The sequence below is a fragment of the Budorcas taxicolor genome, chromosome 20 (assembly GCF_023091745.1).
Source record: "Budorcas taxicolor isolate Tak-1 chromosome 20, Takin1.1, whole genome shotgun sequence".
Lineage (NCBI taxonomy): Eukaryota > Metazoa > Chordata > Mammalia > Artiodactyla > Bovidae > Budorcas > Budorcas taxicolor.
Genome location: NC_068929.1, coordinates 59,667,337 through 59,688,397, shown reverse-complemented (window position 1 = coordinate 59,688,397; position 21,061 = coordinate 59,667,337). Strand labels below are relative to the sequence as shown.

The following is a 21,061-nucleotide window of genomic DNA, read 5'->3' as shown; positions in this document are numbered from 1 at the left end:
CCCCTTCTCCTCCTGCCTTCAATTTTTCCCAGCATCAGGGTCTGTTCCAAGGAGTTAGTTCTTCACATCAGGTGGCCAAAGTATTGGAGTTTCAGCTTCAGCATCAGTCCTTCGAATGAATATGCAGGGCTGATTTCCTTTAGGATTGACTGGTTTGATCTCCTTGCAGTTCAAGGGACTCGCAAGAGTCTTCTCCAGCACCACAGTTCAAAAGCATCAATTCTTTGGTGCTCAGCTTTCTTAATAGTCCAACTCTCACATCCATACATGACTACTGGAAAAACCATAGCTTTGACTAGATAGACCTTTGTTGGCAAAGTAATATCTCTGCTTTTTAATATGCTGTCTAGGTGGGTCATAGCTTTTCTTCCAAGGAGCTTTTCTTTTATCTTTTTTATCATAAGTTTCCCATATTTTCAGTTTTCTAAGTTAGCAAGTATTACTTTTTAAAATCAGGAAAAATTGTTTTAAACGCTACTAGAAAATATGACTATAAATATTGTTTTGGAACAACAGAGAGAGACAAAGAGAAGGACAGAGAAAGAGACGAAGACAAGCAGAGAACAGAAACCTTCAACTACCTGTGAAATTTTAATTTATGTTCAAATAATCACAACAAAGGTCAGGGCAAGTTAAGATAAATATTATTAACTACTGATCATTCTTCCTTCTCTGGTAATTTAAATTTATTAAAGCAAGACTGCTATTAGGTAACAATTAGTCTAGCCTAAGTATTTTATATATTTATAAGTGAACTGTATTCTCAAATCCTTAATAATTCAGGGGAAAAATGTAGTGAAAGTGTTAGTCACTCAGTCATGTCCGACTCTTTGCGACCCCATGGACTATATAACCCCCCAGGATCCTCTGTCCATGGAATTCTCCAGGCACAAATATTGGAATGGGTAGCCATTCACTTCTGCAGGGGATCTTCCTGACCCAGGGATCCAACCCGTGTCTCCTGCATTGCAGGCAGATTCTTTACTGTCTGAGCCACCAGGGAAAACCAATACACAAGGTCCAGTAGCAAATCAAACCTAATAAGCACGGAGGCTAAGAGAATCTGAAAACATGAATTAAAATGATCAAAGCTAGAACTTTCATTTCTTATCAAGTGGCTGTAGACACCTGTGGTGTGGCCACAGGACACAGTGATGGACACACAGTTTGAATCATGCAGAAATGGAGTAGCTCTAAAATAATGGGGGGAAAACTAATTGGACTCATTAAATCAGATTATCAAATTAAGCAATGGCCCAAACTATAAAAACCAAAAACTATAAATTATTATAAAATATAATATCGAATGTTTTTCACTTAGGAGCCCTGAGTATTAAGTAAGGGGCCGCTGCTTCCAGACTCACCAAGAGCCTGGCCTGGGGTTTTCCACCCACATTCTGACCTGATGAATCTGCTTGAATATAAGGAGAATATATTACTCATGAAAGGACTAACAGCCAGAAACAGGTCTAGCAATTTATCTCCCTTGTCAATGAAACGTACTTCCTGTTTCATTTTCTTCATTTTATTGAGGTGTAGTTGCTGTGCAAAGTTGTATAAGTTACAGGTATACAGCACAGTGATTCATAATTTTTAAAGTTATATTCCACTTACAGTTAATAGAAAATATTGGCTCTATTCCCTGCATTGTACAATATATCCTTGTAGCTCATTTATACATAACAGTTTGTACTTCCTGTTTCATTTTATTTTTAATGCCTAAGAAATAGATCCATTTGCAATTGTGCAGATGCATGTCAGTTTCAAGTAGGGTTTTTAGCTTGATGGGCTCCTGAGGAGGGGGGGAATGCCCTTAAATATCTAGCATGAAGCTTTTTCAGGAAGTCAACGCTCTTTATGTAGATACCCCACTGATGGTGAAGAGACAGGAAGCAAGCAGAATTAGCCCTCTTGTTCTCAAACAGCTTTAAGAACAGTTTGCAGGAAAGACATTTTTTAATAAAATTTTTAAATTTTAAAGTAGAAAAATAAAATGTAAAATTTTTTTTTTAACTTTTCTTTTTTTTTTTTTTTCCCCAAAAAGGGGACTTCCCTGGTGGTCTAGTGGTTAAGACTCCATGCTTCCAATGCAGAGGGAGTGGGTTTGATTCATGGTCATGGAACTAAGATTCCCACAAGCCATGAGTGGCATGGTCCAAAAAACAAAAAAGAAAAAACTTGGCTTGTCCTTTTCTCTGTGCTTGTCTTCAGCTGGTCTGACTGTCAAAGCACGACTTTAAAAAATGAACACAACAGACTGGAATCTGGATGAAGAATTCTGAGAAACGTTCACACGGCGGCAGCGCTGCCTAGGAGCTGGCCGTCTTTCAGTCACTGAATGGGTCTCTTCTTCCCCAAGAGAGGGGAATAAAAGGACTTCGGCCCTCCATGCTACAATAAATGACTACAGAGTTGTGCTCAGTTATGATTTTTGAAAAAAGGAATAAAAGGCCTATTCGCATTTTTTGTGTTGGCAGGGTAGAAGCTTTCAAGGCGGCGCTCTGCCTGCAGGCTGGCCAGACATCTGCAGCCTGAGATGCCACAAGCTCCGATGCGCTTGTGCTAAAATCCAGCAGGTTCTGAATTGAAGTCAGCATTTTTCTTCTGAGGAAAAGAATTTTTTCATTCATTCCAGGTAAATGTATCCTTCATATCTAGACTTTCTCTTAAAACTCATGGAGATATGGCTCCCTAACTATAGTCCTGGTTGAAGTTAAAAAATATAGCTTCAAAACAGGATGCCTTATGAAAAAAGGTAACAAAATACAAGTTACGAGGTGATTTTAGACACTTCTGAAAATACTAAAAACTGTGAAATCTAGTAGTTTCAGTGCATGAGTCCAGAATTCCTGCTGTGCCAGCCTGGAGGGCTGCAGTCCATGGGGTCACAAAGAGCTGGACACAACTTAGCGACTAACACACACACACACACACAGTAATAGCAAAGAGGAAACTTTTTAAGCTACCATGTGACTAGTTAATTCTTTTTACTTGGTAATTCATCCTGGCTGTGGAATTTTGGCAAGTAATGATGATTCATATATAAGAAAACGCTGTTTTCACACTGAATGCTATTCCTCAAAAGAGACAATTTAGTAAATGCTAGATGACTCTTCACTTTCAACCAAGGCATGGGTTTGCGCTCCAGGGTTTAATTAATTAGACAGCTCTCACATCAATGCTCTACTTGGTTCTGGGCCTATGAGCTGGGGCCAGCTCAAGACTCGGGTTTACGACCAATAGTTCTTGGCTCCTTTTCCTCGGGAGAAAGAAAAAAAAAAAAAAAAACAGAATCAGCTAGAATGCTTTGACTGGCAATGATCTGGAAGCTGACAAGACAAAAGGGCATTTCACTCCACAAAGTGAGGGCACAGAACTGCTTCTCCTGAGAGCAGGAGCAGAGCGGGGGGAGAGAGAGAGAGCAAGCTCAGAGGAGTCCTGAGATTTGACCGAACTGGAGGTAAAAAGCCCACAACTCTCTCGCTAATCGCAGCTGGCTCTAGAAAGGCAGTATCTGCTAATTCTCTGCTGTGCCCCGCAAGAGTCAGCTCGAGGTCAGGCACAGTAGACCTGGCCCTCATTACACCCCTGGACAGCCACTCCCCACTTTCTGTGAAAGACAACAGCCAAGGTATCGGGGTTCCAGGGATGTCTGTAAGAAAACCCCAGGGTTCTCAGCCATAACTCCCCAAATCTGTAACATTAATGAAAAAACAACACTTTCTGTAAACTGACACCGAACCGTAAAAGAGTTTATGATGAAAATAATTCTTTAATCTGGGTTATAACTCTTTAATCTGGGAAATTTTAAATGATCAGTATATACGTAAGTAAAAGTACTTCTTTCTGATTTATACTTACTTAGAAAAATCAGGCCAAACTGAAACCAATTTTATGTTTTTAAAGGTAATGGGGACAATTTCTCCTATGTTAACAGGGGTTTTATTCAGTCACGGCCATGGTCACACGAGAATTAAGAGCGATGATACCCCAGGTCAGCTTTCATTTTACTAGAAATGAGCCACAGAAACTGTTAATTTGGTTCAGTTGACAGACCACTCCATACAAATCCTGTTCAGAATGCAGAGCTGGGCCTTATGTTTATTAAAGAATAAGGTCAAGCACAAGCTCTTCTCAGGACTTAACCACTGAGAATCATATTTGCACAAAATGAACTTTCCAGGTACAGAAACTGGTGTGTGAATGGCATCTGATTAAAATGATCCAGTTTTTATTGTTGGTAACATCAGACATTTGATGCTGGCTTTACTGTTATTTACTAGTTAAGTGTAACACATTATACTTGAGAGCATCCTTCATGCACAGAGACATCAGGGCTTCCCAGATGGTGCAGTGGTGAAGAATCCACCTGTCAATGCACGAGACACAGGAGACATGGGTTCGATCCCTGGGTAGGGAAGATAACCTGGAGAAGGGAATGGCGACCCACTCCAGTGCTCTCGCCTGGGAAATCCCACGGACAGAGGAGTCCCGTGTGCTACAGTTCATGGGGTTGCAAAGAGTAGACACGAATGAGCATGCACGAACGTGCACGCACAAACATGCATGCATAGAGATATCATTATCTTTGTGCTAAATTTTGGAGGAAGTACTTTAAGCTTAGCTGACAAAGCAGATCTTCTCAGACTCTATGGAAATAAGCCATTAGGACTGTAGGAAGGAGAAATTACTTTTGTTTCCAGTTTTATTGAGATATGATTGACGTGCAACATTGCACAAGTTTAAGCGTACAATGGTGATCTGACAGACGTACCTGTTGCAAAATGATGACCACAGCAGGTAGTTTACACGTTCTTTACCTCACATTATTATCACTTTGTCATGGTGGTGGTGGAAGCATTTAAGATCTACTGTCAGCAACCTTCAAGTAAACAATGTGGTACTGTTAACTACAGTCACCATGCTGCACGTTAGGTCCCCAGAACTCACTCACCTCATCATCGGAAGTTTGTACCCTTTGACCAACAGCTTCTCACTTCCACTCCCCAGCCCCCTGGCAACCACCATTCTACTCTTTTTTTTTTTTTTTTTAATGAGTAACATTTTTAGATTCCACATGTGAGATCACACAGTATTTGTCTTTCTCTGTCTGATGTATTTCACCTAGCATATGCCCTCCGGGTTCATTCACGTTGTCATGAATAACAGAATTTCCTTCTTTTTTAGTGGCTGAATAATATTCCATTGTGTACATATACCAGTTTTCTCTATCAGTTCATCCATTGGTGGACACTGAGTTGTTTCTATGTCTTAACTACTGTGAATAATACTGCAGTGAACATGGGGCATAAACATCTCTTCAGGGCAGTGATTTCGTTCCCTTCAGATCTAGACCTGGGAGTGGAATTATTGGAACACCATCAGAATGGCTTATTTTTAATTTTTTGAGCAACCTCTATATTATTTTTTGTAGCAGCTGTGCCAATCTACATTTCTGGCAACAGCACACAACAGTTCTCTTTTCGAGGAGCTCTTTATTAATGGAAAAACTCTACAATGGCATCATGAAGGTAAAGTGGTCCACTGTTTTTTTTTTTTAAATTGGGGTATAGCTGCTTTGCAATGTTGTGTTACCTTCTGCTGTACTGTGAAATGAATCAACAATATGTATACATATATCCCCTCTTTTTTTGGATTTCCTTCCCACTTAGGTCATCACAGAGCATTAAGTATAGTTCCTTGTGCTATGCAGCAGGTCCTCATTAGTGACCTATTTTATACATATTAGTATATAGAAGTCAATCGCAATCTCCTAGTTCATCTCACCCCTTAGTGTCTCACCTTCCCCGCTGAGTGTCCATACATTTGTTCTCTACATCTGTGCCTCTATTTTTGCCTTGCAAACAGGATCATCTATACCATTTTTCTCGATTCCACATATATGCATTAATATATGGTATTTGTTTTTCTCTGACTTACTTCACTCTGTATGACTGACCCAGCAATCCCACTATTGGGCATATACGCTGAGAAAACCAAAGTTAATAAACTACATGCACCCCAGTGTTCACTGCGGCACTGTTCACAGTAGCCAAGACATGGAAGCAGCCTAGATGTCCATCATCAGATGAATGGATAAAAAAGATGTGGTATATATATACAGCAGAATATTACTAAGCCATAAAAAGGAACGAAATTGAGCCATTTGAAGAGACATGGGTGGACCTAGAGGCTGTCATACAGAATGGGCCATCATTCCATCCACCTTTGAACGGTCGACTTCATGGCCCTTAAACGCAGCCCTCAGAGAAGAGGCTGGGTTCATTCTGGGACCAAGCACAAAACCACTAGTGCAAAGCTGGGGTGAGGAAGAAGAAAGCTAGGCTGACAGACCTGGGAATCCAGCTGTATGGGCTGTAATGGGAGAGGGGAAGGAGAAATGTTGATGTCTAACTACAGCCAAGGGGGAGAGAGACTTCTGAGCTCAACACCGCAGACCTTGCAAGTGAAAAGACCCTCATCCGACCTGCCTCACAGGAGCAAAACCCCACCCCCTTCTGCCTGCAAAGATCCTCCTACTCATCACTGCACTTTATTCTTAAAACAAGATAGTTTTGAATGTTTCAATGCTCAGCATGGTGCTCTGTGATGACCTAGAGAGATGGGATGGGGGATAGGTGGGAGGGAGGTTCAAGAGGGAGGGTATATATGTATACTTATAGCTGATTCATGTTGTCATACCACAGAGACTAACACAACATTGTAAAGCAATTATCCGCCAAAAAAAAAAAAAAAAACTATGATAAACCATCTGGAAAAAAATACTTTAAAAAGAATGTGTGTGTGTGTGTGTGTGTGTGTGTGTGTGTAAAACCAAATCATTATGCTGTAAAACAAGAATTAATAACATTGTAAATCAACTACTTGGGCAGGTGTGCGAAGTCGCTTCAGTTGTGTCCGACTCCTTGTGATCCTGTGGGCTGTGGCCTGCCAGGCTCCTCTGTCCATGGGATTCTCCAGGCAGGAATACTGGAGTGGGTTGCCATGCCCTTCTCCAGGGAATCTTCCTGGCCCAGGGATTAAACCAGTGTCTCCTGGGTTTCCTGCACTGGCAGGCAGGTTCTTTACCACTAGCACCACCTGGAAAGTCCAAACAACTATACTTCAATAAAAAAAAAAAGAAAAGAAAAGAAAAAACCCCACTGTACTAGCCAGTACCAGATACTAAGAATCACTGTAAACAATAAACCAAACTATTGAAGAAATGAGAGAAATCCACATTTTAACTTCACATCTCCAGTGTGATGAACAGAAGATGGAATGCAATTATACAGTGGAAAATGCAGTAAGAAAATTGAGGAAAGTATCCTTCTAGTGGTGACTGCAGCCATGAAATTAAAAGACGTTTACTCCTTGGAAGAAAAGTTATGACCAACCTAGACAGCATATTCAAAAGCAGAGACATTACTTTGCCAACAAAGGTCCGTCTAGTCAAGGCTATGGCTTTTCCAGTGGTCATGTATGGATGTGAGAGTTGGACTGTGAAGAAAGCTGAATGCCAAAGAATTGACGCTTTTGAACTGTGGTGTTGGAGAAGACTCTTGAGAGTCCTTTGGACTGCAAGGAGATCCAACCAGTCCATTCTGAAGGAGATCAACCCTGGGATTTCTTTGGAAGGAATGATGCTAAAGCTGAAACTCCAGTCCTTTGGACATCTCATGCGAAGAGTTGACTCATTGGAAAAGACTCTGATGCTGGGAGGGATTGGGGGCAGGAGGAGAAGGGGACGACAGAGGATGAGATGGCTGGATGGCATCACTGACTCGATGGACATGAGTCTGAGTGAACTCCAGGAGTTGGTGATGGACAGGGAGGCCTGGCGTGCTGTGATGCATGGGGTCGCAAAGAGTCGGACACGACTGAGCAACTGAACTGAACTGAACTGATCCTTCTAGTGAGAATTAAATCACTTTGAAAGAAGCACTGGCCAAACAGAAAGGTAAAAGGGTAGCAATCTGAAGGGAACACTGCATGCATACATGTACTCGCTCAGTCATGTCCGACTCTTTGTGGCCCCATGGACTGTGGCCCTCCAGGCAAGAATAATAGAGTAGGTTGCCATTTCCTACTCCCGGGAAGCTGAAAGTAACCCTAATCCCCTTGAATCACATTGCAGACTTTTTAGGGCTGGAATGAATATTCGAGATGATTCTCTCTCTTAACTCTCACTTTGCAGATGAGAAAACTGAGGCCGAGAGAGCAGTAAACTTGGCAAGACCACTAGGAGCAGGGTTAGGACCAGTATGGAAAATCAGTTGCACTTGAATATCCAATCGGGTGACTTCGAAGTAAAAGAGACCTCCCTAGAAAGGACTATTTCCATGAGTATGGCTTCTCTGGGGACACATAAGCACTTCCCCAAAGGGGTAGAATGTTACAAGTCTTTAAAAAGCCACATTATAAGGAGCTAACCTGACACTGGCAAAGTGAGATCCTTGGTCCTGCCGGGCTCACCAACAGCTAAGGTTTTTCTCCAAACCCTTATCAAATACTCTAATTTCCATGCTAAGAGAATGTGTGCCATGGAAATTCTCCCAGGCACCTTGCAGCTACTTCATAGGGCTGTGGATGGCAAGGGCTATAGTAAAGATAGGCAATGCCTTAACCCGTCTGAGAAGATATTCCATCGAAGAGCTTTTAAAATTCCTTTGAAATTACACCCGCTGACTTGGTCAGATCTTCCCCCAGCCAGAATGAGGGAGCATGCTCAACTTCTCCACCTGACATTTGAGGAAGCATCTGCAGACACGTATCCCAGGAGGCTCAGTGTGTCAGCAGGGACAAGACAGAACCCAGGCCCTAGACAGCCAGGCTGGGGTGAGTCTGTGCCCGGAAGATCACATTTCCCTTCTTAGAGCCAACGTCTCCTTCTGCTGAGTCTCTTGGCAAGTTTACATTGCCCCCCACAACCTCCCCCCCTGAAAATACGGGCTCCAAAATGAAGAAGCACACAGATGTCAACTGGTCATAAAATTGGCCTTTACACCTGAAATAAACACATAGCTTTTAAGGGTATGTTATATACCAGGTTATGGTTTTGTTTTGTTTTTTTTTTCATGGATTTTTATAGGCATTACCCTGTCTCCTTTTTGAGCCTTCACTGCACACAGTCCACTTGGATGTAAGTTGAGCACTCAACCCTCTCTTTCAGTCATATGTGAATACTTTGAAGGCAAAACTTAAAAAAATAACTACAAAAATTGGTTTTACTGGGGTGTTAACCCTTACATCTTCTTCACTTTCCCACTTCTCATATATGCAGTTCGCGATATTGATTACTTTCCCCGCATAACCTACCCCAGCTCTCTCCTCCTCCACACTGCAGAGCACCTTTGCTTCCGAGTGGAGCACCTTTACTTCCGAGTGGAGCATCTTTACTTCCAGGTGGAGCACGGTGGATGAAAATGGAACTACTTTGCCTGCGGCTGCACCAGGAGCCCAGAGGCCAGTGGACACTCGCTGCCCCGTCAGGCTTAAACGAACCTCCCACTCTTCCTCGCTGTTCCCAAACCCAGAGCTCTATGAACCGACAGCTCTCTCCTGGTTAACCCTCAGGATCGTTCCAGCAGAGTTCCAGGCCTCAAGGTAACCTTGTTTTTCACCCACCTCAGCAGTGATGCTCACACCCCAAAATAAAGTTGGAGAGGAAATCCCCAATGAAACCCATCCCCCAAATCTTCCCTCTCCATACTCCTTCACACACTGTGACTCTCAAGCATGCTTGTAGCCCAATATTACAGCAGTATGCGAGCTACTTCCAAGACCTAGTCCCAATTTTATCCTCATCCTCAGTTCAGCTGTATTTTTTTTTCCCACTCTTGTAGATTACTTTTTTCATTCTTGTCGCTAAACTATGATTTCAGAGATGCATCTAGGTGGCCCAGTCACCTCCCCCACCCGCCCTTCATCAGTGGTAACATTGAAAGCAAATTCCCTACCTTTCACTGAGGCTTCTCCACAACTGTGCACCTGCAATAGAAGTAAATGTGAAACGTTAGTGGAGGTATTTTCCTCTTAAGGTATTTCTCAACTTAGAAAGTCTCTGGGCTATTTACAATGGAATGCTTGGATCTTTAAACTCTAGAAACTCTCAAATCATACAGTGTCTACCTCTGGTAACCATAACTCATTCAGGAAAATTGTCCACAAATATCCATTGAGATTCTAATATATGCAAAACCGTTGGATAGGTAGCAGGAGAGATGGAACAGCAGAGAACACATGCTCCTGCCTGGAGGACTGTACTGTCCCATGGGGCAGACCGAACCTGCACTCAAGTGAACATGAACCAAGGTAGGGGATGTAGGAACTCTAAAAGAAACATAAGCCATGAGAGTTCAGGGAGGACAGAAAAATGTGGCTGGTCATGAAAGCACCAGTGACAGAGGTGGTATTTGAGGTGAACTCTGAAATGGTACTGACAAAAGGACAACTGTTACTTGAGAAAGGAGATTTTTATCTATTCATTCTTTAAGTGTTTTGAGTGTGTATCTAGGCTCAAATGAAATCGACATTAAAATATATATACATGTATATATGTATAAACATACACCTAGATCTCATTTGCTTTCTTAATTCTCCGATGACTTTCTTCATTGGACTATGTCTTGATACTATGTTCCCAGATACCAGCTTTAATGAAGTTCAAGAAAAGAAATGGCCATGAGGCAGTTTCTGCTTTTTTCCATCAAATAAAGATGTTGTCCCTCTTGTACTTCACTGCATGCTTTTGTGTGCTCGGTCACTTCAGTTGTGTCCAACTCTTTGCGACCCTATGGACTATAGCCCTCCAGGCTCCTCTGTCCACGGAATTTTCCAGGCAAGAATACTGGAGTGGGTTGCCATTTCCTCCTCCAGGGAATCTTCCCAACCAGGGATAGAACCAGCATCTCCTGCATTGGCAGGCGAGTTCTTCACCTCTGCACCACCTGGGAAGCCCCTCTCAAAGATCTATGTGATAAATTCTTCTTAGAATTCAGCCCCAGGAAGATTCTCAAAATTGCTTACATCCTTTTATCAGATTATTAGAACTGTATAATTGATCTGGGTTCCCTTTCACCTAGATGAACAAATAAAGAAGATGTAGTGTAACATCTTATGGAAAAACTCAAATGAGCTTTTTGGCCAACCCAATATACATATATAGTGGAGTATTACTTGGTCACGAAAAAAGAATGAAATCTTGCCATTTGCAGCAATGTGGAAGGACTTGAGAGTATTATGCTAAGTGAAATGAGTCAGAGAGAAATTCCACATGATTTCACTTACATGTGGAATCAAAAAAACAAAACAAATGAAGAAACAGAACAGAAATAAATTCATGGATACAGAGAACAAACTGCTGATGGTTACCAAAGGGGAGAGGGGTCAGGGAGATAGACAAAATAGGTGAAGGGGATTAAGAGGTACAAACTTCTAGCTATAAAATAAATAAATCATGGGAATGCAGTGCAAACACAGAGAATATAATTAATAATATTGTAACAACTTTGTGTGGTAACATGATGGATGGTAACTAGTCTTACTGCAGTTATCAGTTCATAATGTATAAAAGAGGGCTTCCCTAAGCACTCAGTTGGTAAAGAATCCATCTGCAATGAAGGAGACCCCAGTTCAATGGTTCAATTCCTAGGTTGGGAAGATCTTCTGGAGAAGGGATAGGCTACCCACTCCAGTATTCTTGGGCATCCCTTGTGGCTCAGCTGGTAAAGAATCTGTCTGCAATGCGGGAGACCTGGGTATGATCCCTGGGTTGGGAAGATCCCCTGCAGAAGGGAAAGGCTATCCATTTCAGTATTCTGGCCTGAAGAATTCCATGAACTGTGTAGTCCATGGAGTTGCAAAGAGTTGGACTGAACGACTTTCACTTTCAATGTATAAAATATTAAGTCACTATACTATACACCTAAAGCTTATATTGTATGTTAATTATAACAAAAAAAAAAAAAAAAGGAAAAATGGTTCCTGCCTAAGGAAGCGAGAAAATTAGAATGATGAAGACAGCAGCACCACCATCATTGAACATAGACTAGGCTGTGGCTGCTCAGGGCTGAGGATGGGGCAGTGGTGAGTGGCTGAGCAGGAGAACACTTGAACTGGGGACACAGAGCTGGTTCAATGGCAGTGAGGCTGAACAGAAGGAAGCACTCTCCAGCCTTGGCAGGGGTTGGAGACAGCACTTCCAAAGGCTGAGGTCCAAGATGCGATGACAGTCGAGAGGACCAAATCCAGGCCTTCACACAAGCCATGAGGGCACAAGCTGGAATGACAGTGCAGAGTGAACACAAACGCCTACACTTCATAGGCTGTGATTCCAGGTGGGACCATGTTCTGTATCAAATGGATCTTGTAGGTTTGGCAGGAGGAAAGGCATAAAGGGACGGTGATTGGCCATGCTCCACGGGGAGCATGTGGGGCTCTGCTGAGTGAGCCCTCCTCCACTGCCCAGGGAAGTAGGTGAAGAGCATCTCAAGACAGTGAGGGGCAGCTGGGATAGAGTGTGGAGATGACTGGTTCTTTAGTAAAGAGAGAGAAGGTGGTGATAGAGAAGTTGAAGGGTGCGGGAGGAGTTTCCCACACTACAGATGCCTGCCCAGGAACCAGACTAAGGGGTTAATGCTGGGAGCAGGCACTTGGGCACAAAAAGCAAAACAGAAATCTATCACAGCCAGGGGGCATCCACACTAGTGACTCAGAAACCAGAGACATGGGGCCCCATGGGTTTTGCAACGATTAAGTTCCAAGGCAATACAGCCACACTTTTGCTCATCTATTTCATATTAAGTGTCTGAGTTGGTGTTAAACATATAATGAAGGGAAAGGAGGAGCCATAAATGCTGTGGGAAGCAGGAAAGTTTGGGGAGAGATGAGGAGACAGATGAGTCGGGGGTCCTTTCTTCATCACTCCTGCTGGCGGGCCAGGGTGTCTCATGAGAACCCAGCAGCTCTAAAGAAAGCCAATTCCCATTTCTGGGTCCAACTTGAAGCCGATTCTGTGCCTCCTGGAGACCAATTCATCACCACAGGGCCCTAGGCTGAAGGCCTATAAGACCAGGCTCCTGCCAACCACACATGGGATTCAATGGGCCTTTGTTCTAAAAGACTGGATCAGAAAGGATGAAGCAGGCACCAGGGCTTCTTCAGCCACAGAGAGGGAGCCCTGGGAATGCACGGGAATGAATCTTGTTTCTCCTTTTCTCCTCATGCAGCAGAAACGCTGTATTGAGAGCAATGTCCCCCAGTGAAAACTCAGACAGAAAGATTGGTCCATTCCAAATTCCGGCCCTACAGGCAGAAGCGTGAGAGCTGGACTTGGTTAAAAAGGCACTCACAACAGGCCCTGGCTAGAGGAAGGCCCTCAATATGGACAAACTGATGGGTGCCTAAACCCATGATATTCAGGTGATGGGCCAGAAGCTGAACAGAGGGGCCCATACTGGTGTAGGTACTTCTTTTTTAATGCTCTTGTCTGACCTCTACACAACCTGGTGGTATAAGAAGGATTTTTCATCATAGGATAAAGAGGTTCTGATTATGTAGGAGGATGAATAACAGCCCAAAAAACTATCAGGCCTTAATCCCTGAATCCTGCAAAATGTTACTATATGTGGAAAATGCTCTGTGTGCACATTCAGTCATGCCTGACTCTTTGTGACCCGATAGACTATAGTCCATCAGGCTCCTCTGTCCCTGAGAATTCTCCAGGCAAGAATACTGGAGTGGGAGCCATTTCCTCCTCCAGGGGGTCTTCCCGACCCAGGGATCAAACCCCTGTCTCCTGGAGCTCCTGCATTGCAGGCAGAGTCTTTACCACTGTGCCACCTGGAAGCCCTCAGATATGGAAAATGGTATTAACCAAATGTGACAAAAGTTTTGGGCCATGAGATGGAGACACGTCCCAGATTATCCACATGGGGCCCAAATGGAATCACCAGTGTTCCTGTAAGACAAGGAAGGCAGAGGAGGATTTGACTCAGGCAGAGAAGGAGGTGTCAGAACCACAAAGCAGAAATTGGAGGGATGTCCTACAAGCGAAGGACACCAGGAACCGGCAGAAGGCAGATCAGACAAGAGATCTTTCCCGAGAGCCTCTGGAGGGAGCATGGCCCTGCCCACACCTTGATTTGGGCCCAGCAATACTGATTTTGAACTGTAAGTAAAGACATTTCTGTTGTACTGAAGAACCAAACTTGTGGTAATTTGTCACTGCAGCCAGAGGAAGCCAATAGGCTATGAAGAGACCTCTCCACTGCTGTGAAAGGGAAGTCACTCAGTTGTGTCTGACTCTTAGTGACCCTATGGACTGCAGCCCACCAGGCTCCTCCATCCATGGGATTTTCCAGGCAAGAGTACTGGAGTAGGGTGCCACTGCCTTCTTCATAGCTTGCAATTCTTGATATGAAAGTTCCACATGTGCAACAGCATCAAGCTGGTGAGTTAACACAGGGAATGGTCCTTGTAAGAGTGAGAAAAGGAACAGTTACGAAGTCGAATTTCCACTTCATCTTTGGCCTCCCCAGTTGTCTGTTCCTTATAACTTGTGCCTGGCCTTGGACCAGATCTGTACACCAATGCAAACACTGGGATGCTCAGCTTGCTATGTGAGTCCAGTTACCCTACTGAGCTAGAATGACTGCAGGTAAAATAGGTAAGTGGTTATTTTCTTTCTTCCAAGAAAGAATATAATCTTTCCTCTAAGATTCCCTTGAGGGAGCTTCTGGAGGGTGAAGATGTTACCAAGCCTATTTGAGAGAAACAGGCTCTTCTCTATTAGTTATAACCCAGGCAGAACACAGGTGTCGCCATGGGTTGTTCCCACCAACCTGAGTACAAAGCTCTACAGCATGGAGATGCCCCAACTCTGTGCTGTGCTTAGTCACTCAGTCATGTCTGACTCTTTGTGACCCCAATGGACTGTAGCCCACCAGGCTCGTCTGTCCATGGGGATTCTCCAGGCAAGAATACCAGAGTGGGTTGCCATGTTCTCCTCCAGGGGATCTTCCCAAACCAAGGATCGAACCAAGATCTTCTGCATTGCAAGCAGATTCTTTACCATCTGAGCGACCAGGGAAGCCCCAACTCTAGGCAGAATTAGTATTTCTAGGGCGAACAGAGGGGCTTCCCCAAAGGCTCAACAGTAAAGAATCTGCCTGTAATGCGGAAGACGTGGGTTTGATCCCTGAGTCAGGAAGATCCCCTGGAAGAGCAAATGGTAACCCACTCCAGTAATCTTGCCTAGAAAATTCTATGCACAGAGAGCCTGGCGGGCTACAGTCCAAAGGGTCACAAAGAGTTGAACACAACTGAGCATGCACGCATGTGTTAGGGTGAACAGAAAGCATTGGGTGCCTGGTTAGGGTTAGAAGGGAGACAGTTAGGAGCCTATTCTCTGAAACAGAAAAGAGGGGCATGGGGAGGAGGGGGACAGAGCAAGAAGGAAGAACATGTACAAGAATATAAACCAACCTATATAGATTTGAGAAAAGTGGTAACTGGACAAAACCAAATCTGTTCATGTTCCCAGAACAAGCACCTCCAAACCTTGGAGGTATCACCTCCAAACCTTGGAGGTATCACCTCCAAGGAATCACCTCCAAACCTTGAAACACGGCCATGTGAAACAATCTTTCTAAATGGTTTATGCATGAGTTAATTTAAGAACCATATAGACTTAAAATATAAACCGGATTTAAAGTGAACTATAGAGCACTGTGGCTTCCCTGGTGGCTCAGAGGTTAAAGCATTGGCCTGCAATGCAGGAGACCTGGGTTCAATCCCTGGGTCGGGAAGATCCCCTGGAGAAGGAAATGGCAACCCACTCCAGTGTTCTTGCCTGGAGAATCCCAGGGACGGGGGAGCCTGGTAGGCTGCCATCTATGGGGTCGCACAGAGTCGGACACGACTGAATCAACTTAGCAGCAGCAGCAGCAGTCCATTTTCCAATGGCTCAGTTTCATCAAGTGGGATGTAATAAATATTTAACTGTCATCCTCACTGTGGCCCACTTGAATATCAAAATGCTATTTAGAATAACAGTGCTCAGAGCCAAAAGAGAAACCAGCACACACAAACCATTTGCCCAGCAGCAGCAGTATAACTAAGGATACATCTGTCAATAAATAATAAATACCTAAATAAATTCAAAAAATTTAAAAGTAACACTTAACAAACATTTAAACTAAAAAAGCCAGTGCCTATACAATCTGTTATTTTGTTCCTTTTCAAAGACCACTTAGTTAAAATGTCTACACAAAGGTCAGACATTCAGGGTCTAGAAAATTAAATGCTATAAAAATGAATTCAAAGTTTTCTTACCTCTTGTTCTAGACAAAATCATATCCTTTATTATCTGCATAATAACACGTGTAAGGATCATGACGGAAATCAGGTGATACACTCTCCATGGAGTCAGTGCAAGGAACCTATCACAGCAAAAAACAGACAAATCATTGTTTCTATTTGAGGATTTTACCTTTTTTAAACAATTAGGTTTACTTTCTGCCACAGAAACATAAAATAGATTCAATAAATGATTTCACTTGTCAAAAGCACCCACAACGTGACCATATGAAAGTTACTTGGGACTTCCCTGGTGGGCCAGTGGTTAAGAATCTACCTGCCAATGCAGGGGACACAGGTTCAATCTCTGGCTCAGGAAGATCCCACATGTCTGCGGGCAACTAAGCCTGTGCACCACAGCTACTGAGCTCGTGATCTAGAGCCCACGAGGTGAAACAACTAAATCCTGTGTACCTACAGCCCATGCTATGCAACAAGAAAAGCCACCACAACGAGAAGCCCGAGCACCGTAACTAGAGAACAGCTTCCACTCGCCGCAACCAGAGAAAGCCTGTGCAAAGCAACCAAGACCCAGAGGAGCCAAAAATTAAAGAAGAAAGTTACTTAATAGGCATTAGAGACAATGAAATAAAAGCACCTGAGCCATGTGTACTTTTGTGCCAGGCTTTTCTGCTCTAACTGCCCATCTGGGCAAAGGATTTGCGATCTTGGGTATGGCCCAAATAGCACTCTGCTAGATGGAATAGAATTGACCTGGAGCAGAATCATTATAACAAAGCCAGAGCTGCAGGGTCTTCTCAGGCACAGTCAGTCAGTCAGTTCAGTTGCTCAGTCATGTCCGACCTTTTGCGACCCCATGGACTGCAGCATGCCAGGCCACCCTGTCAATCACCAACTCTTGCAGTGTACTCAAATTCACGTCCATTGAGTCGGTGATGCCATGCAAACATCTCATCCCCTGTCGTCCCCTTCTCCTCCTGCCTTCAATCTTTCCCAGCATCAGGGTCTTTTCAAATGAGTTAGTTCTTTGCATCAGATGGCCAAAGTATATAGAATTGACCTGGAGCAGAATCATTATAACAAAGCCAGAGCTGCAGGGTCTTCTCAGGCACAGTCAGTCAGTCAGTTCAGTTGCTCAGTCATGTCCGACCTTTTGCAACCCCATGGACTGCAGCATGCCAGGCCACCCTGTCAATCACCAACTCTTGCAGTGTACTCAAATTCACGTCCATTGAGTCGGTGATGCCATGCAAACATCTCATCCCCTGTCGTCCCCTTCTCCTCCTGCCTTCAATCTTTCCCAGCATCAGGGTCTTTTCAAATGAGTTAGTTCTTTGCATCAGATGGCCAAAGTATTGGAGTTTCACCTTCAGCATTAGTCCTTCCAATGAACATTCAGGACTGATTTCCTTTATTTTTTTAATTTAAATTTATTTTAATTGGAGGCTAATTACTTTACAATATTGTATTGGTTTTGCCATACATCAACATGAATCCGCCACAGGTGTACATGTGTTCCCCATCCAGAACCCCCCTCCCACCTCCCTCCCTGTACCATCCCTCTGGGTCATCCCAGTGCACCAGCCCCAAGCATCCTGTATCCTGCATTGAACCTGGATGGGCGACTCATTTCTTATATGATATTATACATGTTTCAATGCCATTCTCCCAAATCATCCCACCCTCTCCCTCTCCCACAGAGTCCAAAGGACTGTTCTATACATCTGTGTCTCTTTTGCTGTCTTGCATACAGGATTATCATTACCATCTTTCTAAATTCCATATATATGCGTTCAGTTCAGTTCAGTTCAGTTCAGTCACTCAGCCGTGTCCGACTCTTTGTGACCCCATGAATCACAGCACGCCAGGCCTCCCTGTCCATCATCAACTCCCAGAGTTTACTCAAACTCACGTCCATCAAGTTGGTGATGCCATCCAGCCATCTCATCCTCTGTCGTCCCCTTCTCCTCCTGCCCCTAAGCCCTCCCAGTGTCAGAGTCTTTTCCAATGAGTCAACTCTTCGCATCAGGTCGCCAAAGTATTGGAGTTTCAGCTTTAGCATCATTCCTTCCAAAAAACATCCAGGGCTGATCTCCTTTAAAATGGACTGGTTGGATCTCCTTGCAGTCCAAGGGACTCTCAAGAGTCTTCTCCAACACCACAGTTCAAAAGCATCAATTCTTCGGCGCTCAGCTTTCTTCACAGTCCAACTCTCATATCCATACACGACCACTGGAATAAACCATAGCCTTGACTAGATGGACCTTTGTTGGCAAAGCAATGTCTCCGCTTTTCAATATGCTATCTAGGTTGGTCATAACTTTTCTTCCAAGGAGTAACCGTCTTTTAATTTCATGGCTGCAATCACCATCTGCAGTGATTTTGGAGCCCCAAAAAATAAAGTCTGACACTATTTCCACTGTTTCCCCAACTATTTCCCATGAAGTGATGGGACCAGATGCCATGATCTTCATTTTCTGAATGTTGAGCTTTAAGCCAACCTCTTCACTCTCCTCTTTCAATTTCATCGCATTAGTATACTGTATTGGTGTTTTTCTTTCTGGCTTACTTCACTCTGTATAATCGGCTCCAGTTTCATCCACCTCGTTAGAACTGATTCAAATGTATCCTTTTTAATGGCTGAGTAATACGCCATTATGTATATGTATCACAGCTTTCTTATCCATTCGTCTGCTGATGGACATCCAGGTTGCTTCCATGTCCTGGCTATTATAAACAGGGCTGCGATGAACATTGGGGTACACGTGTCTCTTTCAATTCTGGTTTCCTCGGTGTGTATGCCCAGCAGTGGGATTGCTGGGTCATAAGGCAGTTCTATTTCCAGTTTTTTAAGGAATCTCCACACTGTTCTCCATAGTGGCTGTACTAGTTTGCATTCCCACCAACAGTGTAGGAGGGTTCCCTTTTCTCCACACCCTCTCCAGCATTTATTGCTTGTAGATTTTCGGATCACAGCCATTCTGACTGGTGTGAAATGGTACCTCACTGTGGTTTTGATTTGCACTTCTCTGATAATGAGTGATGTTGAGCATCTTTTCATGTGTTTGTTAGCCATCTGTATGTCTTCTTTGGAGAAATGTGTTTAGTTCTTTGGCCCATTTTTTGATTGGGTCATTTATTTTTCTGGAATTGAGCTGCAGGAGTTGCTTGTATATTTTTGAGATTAGTTGTTTGTCAGTTGCTTCATTTGCTATCATTTTCTCCCATTCTGAAGGCTGTCTTTTCACCTTGCTTATAGTTTCCCGAATAGCCAAAGTAATCTTGAGAAAGAAGAATGGAACTGGAGGAATTAACCTGCCTGACTTCAGGCTCTACTACAAAGCCACAGTCATCAAGACAGTATAGTACTGTCACAAAGATAGAAATATAGATCAATGGAACAAAATAGAAAGCCTAGGGATAAATCCACACACCTATGGACACCTGATTTTTGACAAAGGAGGCAAGAATATACAATGGAGAAAAGACAATCTCTTTAACAAGAGGTGCTGGGAAAACTGGTCAACCACTTGTAAAAGGATGAAACTAGAACACTTTCTAACATCATACATAAAAATAAACTCAAAATGGATTAAAGATCTAAATGTAAGACCAGAAACTATAAAACTCCTAGAGGAGAACATAGGCAAAACACGCTGACATAAATCACAGCAGGATCCTCTATGACCCACCTCCCAGAATATTGGAAATAAAAGCAAAAATAAACAAATGGGACCTAATTAAAATTAAAAGCTTCTGCACAACAAAGGAAACTATAAGCAAGGTGATTTCCTTTAGAGTGACTGGTTTGATCTCCTTGCAGTCCAAGGGACTCTCAAGAATCTTTTCCAACACCACAGTTCAAAAGCATTAATTCTTTGGCATTCAGCTTTCTTTATAGTCCAACTCTCACATCTGTACATGACTACCGAAAAAACTATAGCTTTGACTAGACAGACCTTTGTTGGTAAAGTAATGTCTATGCTTTTTAATATGCTGTCTTCTCTGTTCAGTTCAGTTCAGTCGCTCAGTCATGTCCAACTCTTAGTGACACCATGAACCGCAGCACGCCAGGCCTCCCTGTCCATCACCAACTCCTGGAGTTCACCCAAACCCATGTGCATTGAGTTGGTGATGCCATCCAACCATCTCATCCTCTGTCATCCCCTTCTCCTCCTGCCCCCAATCCCTCCCAGCATCAGGGTCTTTTCCAGTGAGTCAGCTCTTCCATCAGGTGGCCAAAGTATTGGAGTTTCAGCTTCAACATCAGTCCTTCCAATGAACACCCAGAACTGACCTCCTTTCGGATGGACTGGTTGGATCTCCTTGCAGTCCAAGGAACTCTCAGGAGTCTTCTCCAACACCACAGTTCAAAAGCATCAATTCTTTGGCACTCAGCTTTCTTCACAGTCCAACTCTCATATCCATACATGACCACTGGAAAAACCATAGCCTTGACTAGACGGACCTTTGTTGGCAAAGTAATGTCTCTGCTTTTGAATATGCTGTCTAGGTTGGTCATAACTTTCCTTCCCAGGAGTAAGCATCTTTTAATTTCATGGCTGCAATCATCATTTGCAGTGATTTTGGAGCCCAGAAAAATAAAATGAGCCACTGTTTCCACTGTTTCCCCATCTATTTCCCATGAAGTGATGAGACCAGATGCCATGATCTTAGTTTTCTGAATGTTAAGCCTTAAGCCAACTTTTTCACTCTCCCCTTTCACTTTCATCAAGAGGCT

At 43.4% G+C, this 21,061-nt stretch overlaps 1 protein-coding gene across 1 annotated transcript in view; it reads right to left on the bottom strand.

The window, feature by feature from the left end:
• The window catches only part of RETREG1 (reticulophagy regulator 1), a 160,357-nt gene that overhangs the window by 93,881 nt on the left and 45,415 nt on the right, over window positions 1-21,061 (bottom strand). Inside the window, exons 2-3 of the mRNA XM_052659312.1 lie at window positions 16,336-16,442; window positions 9,960-9,990 (exon numbers count right to left, since the gene is read on the bottom strand). Of these exons, the coding sequence (XP_052515272.1) occupies window positions 9,960-9,990; window positions 16,336-16,442 (138 nt within the window). The remainder of the gene's footprint in view (window positions 1-9,959; window positions 9,991-16,335; window positions 16,443-21,061) is intronic.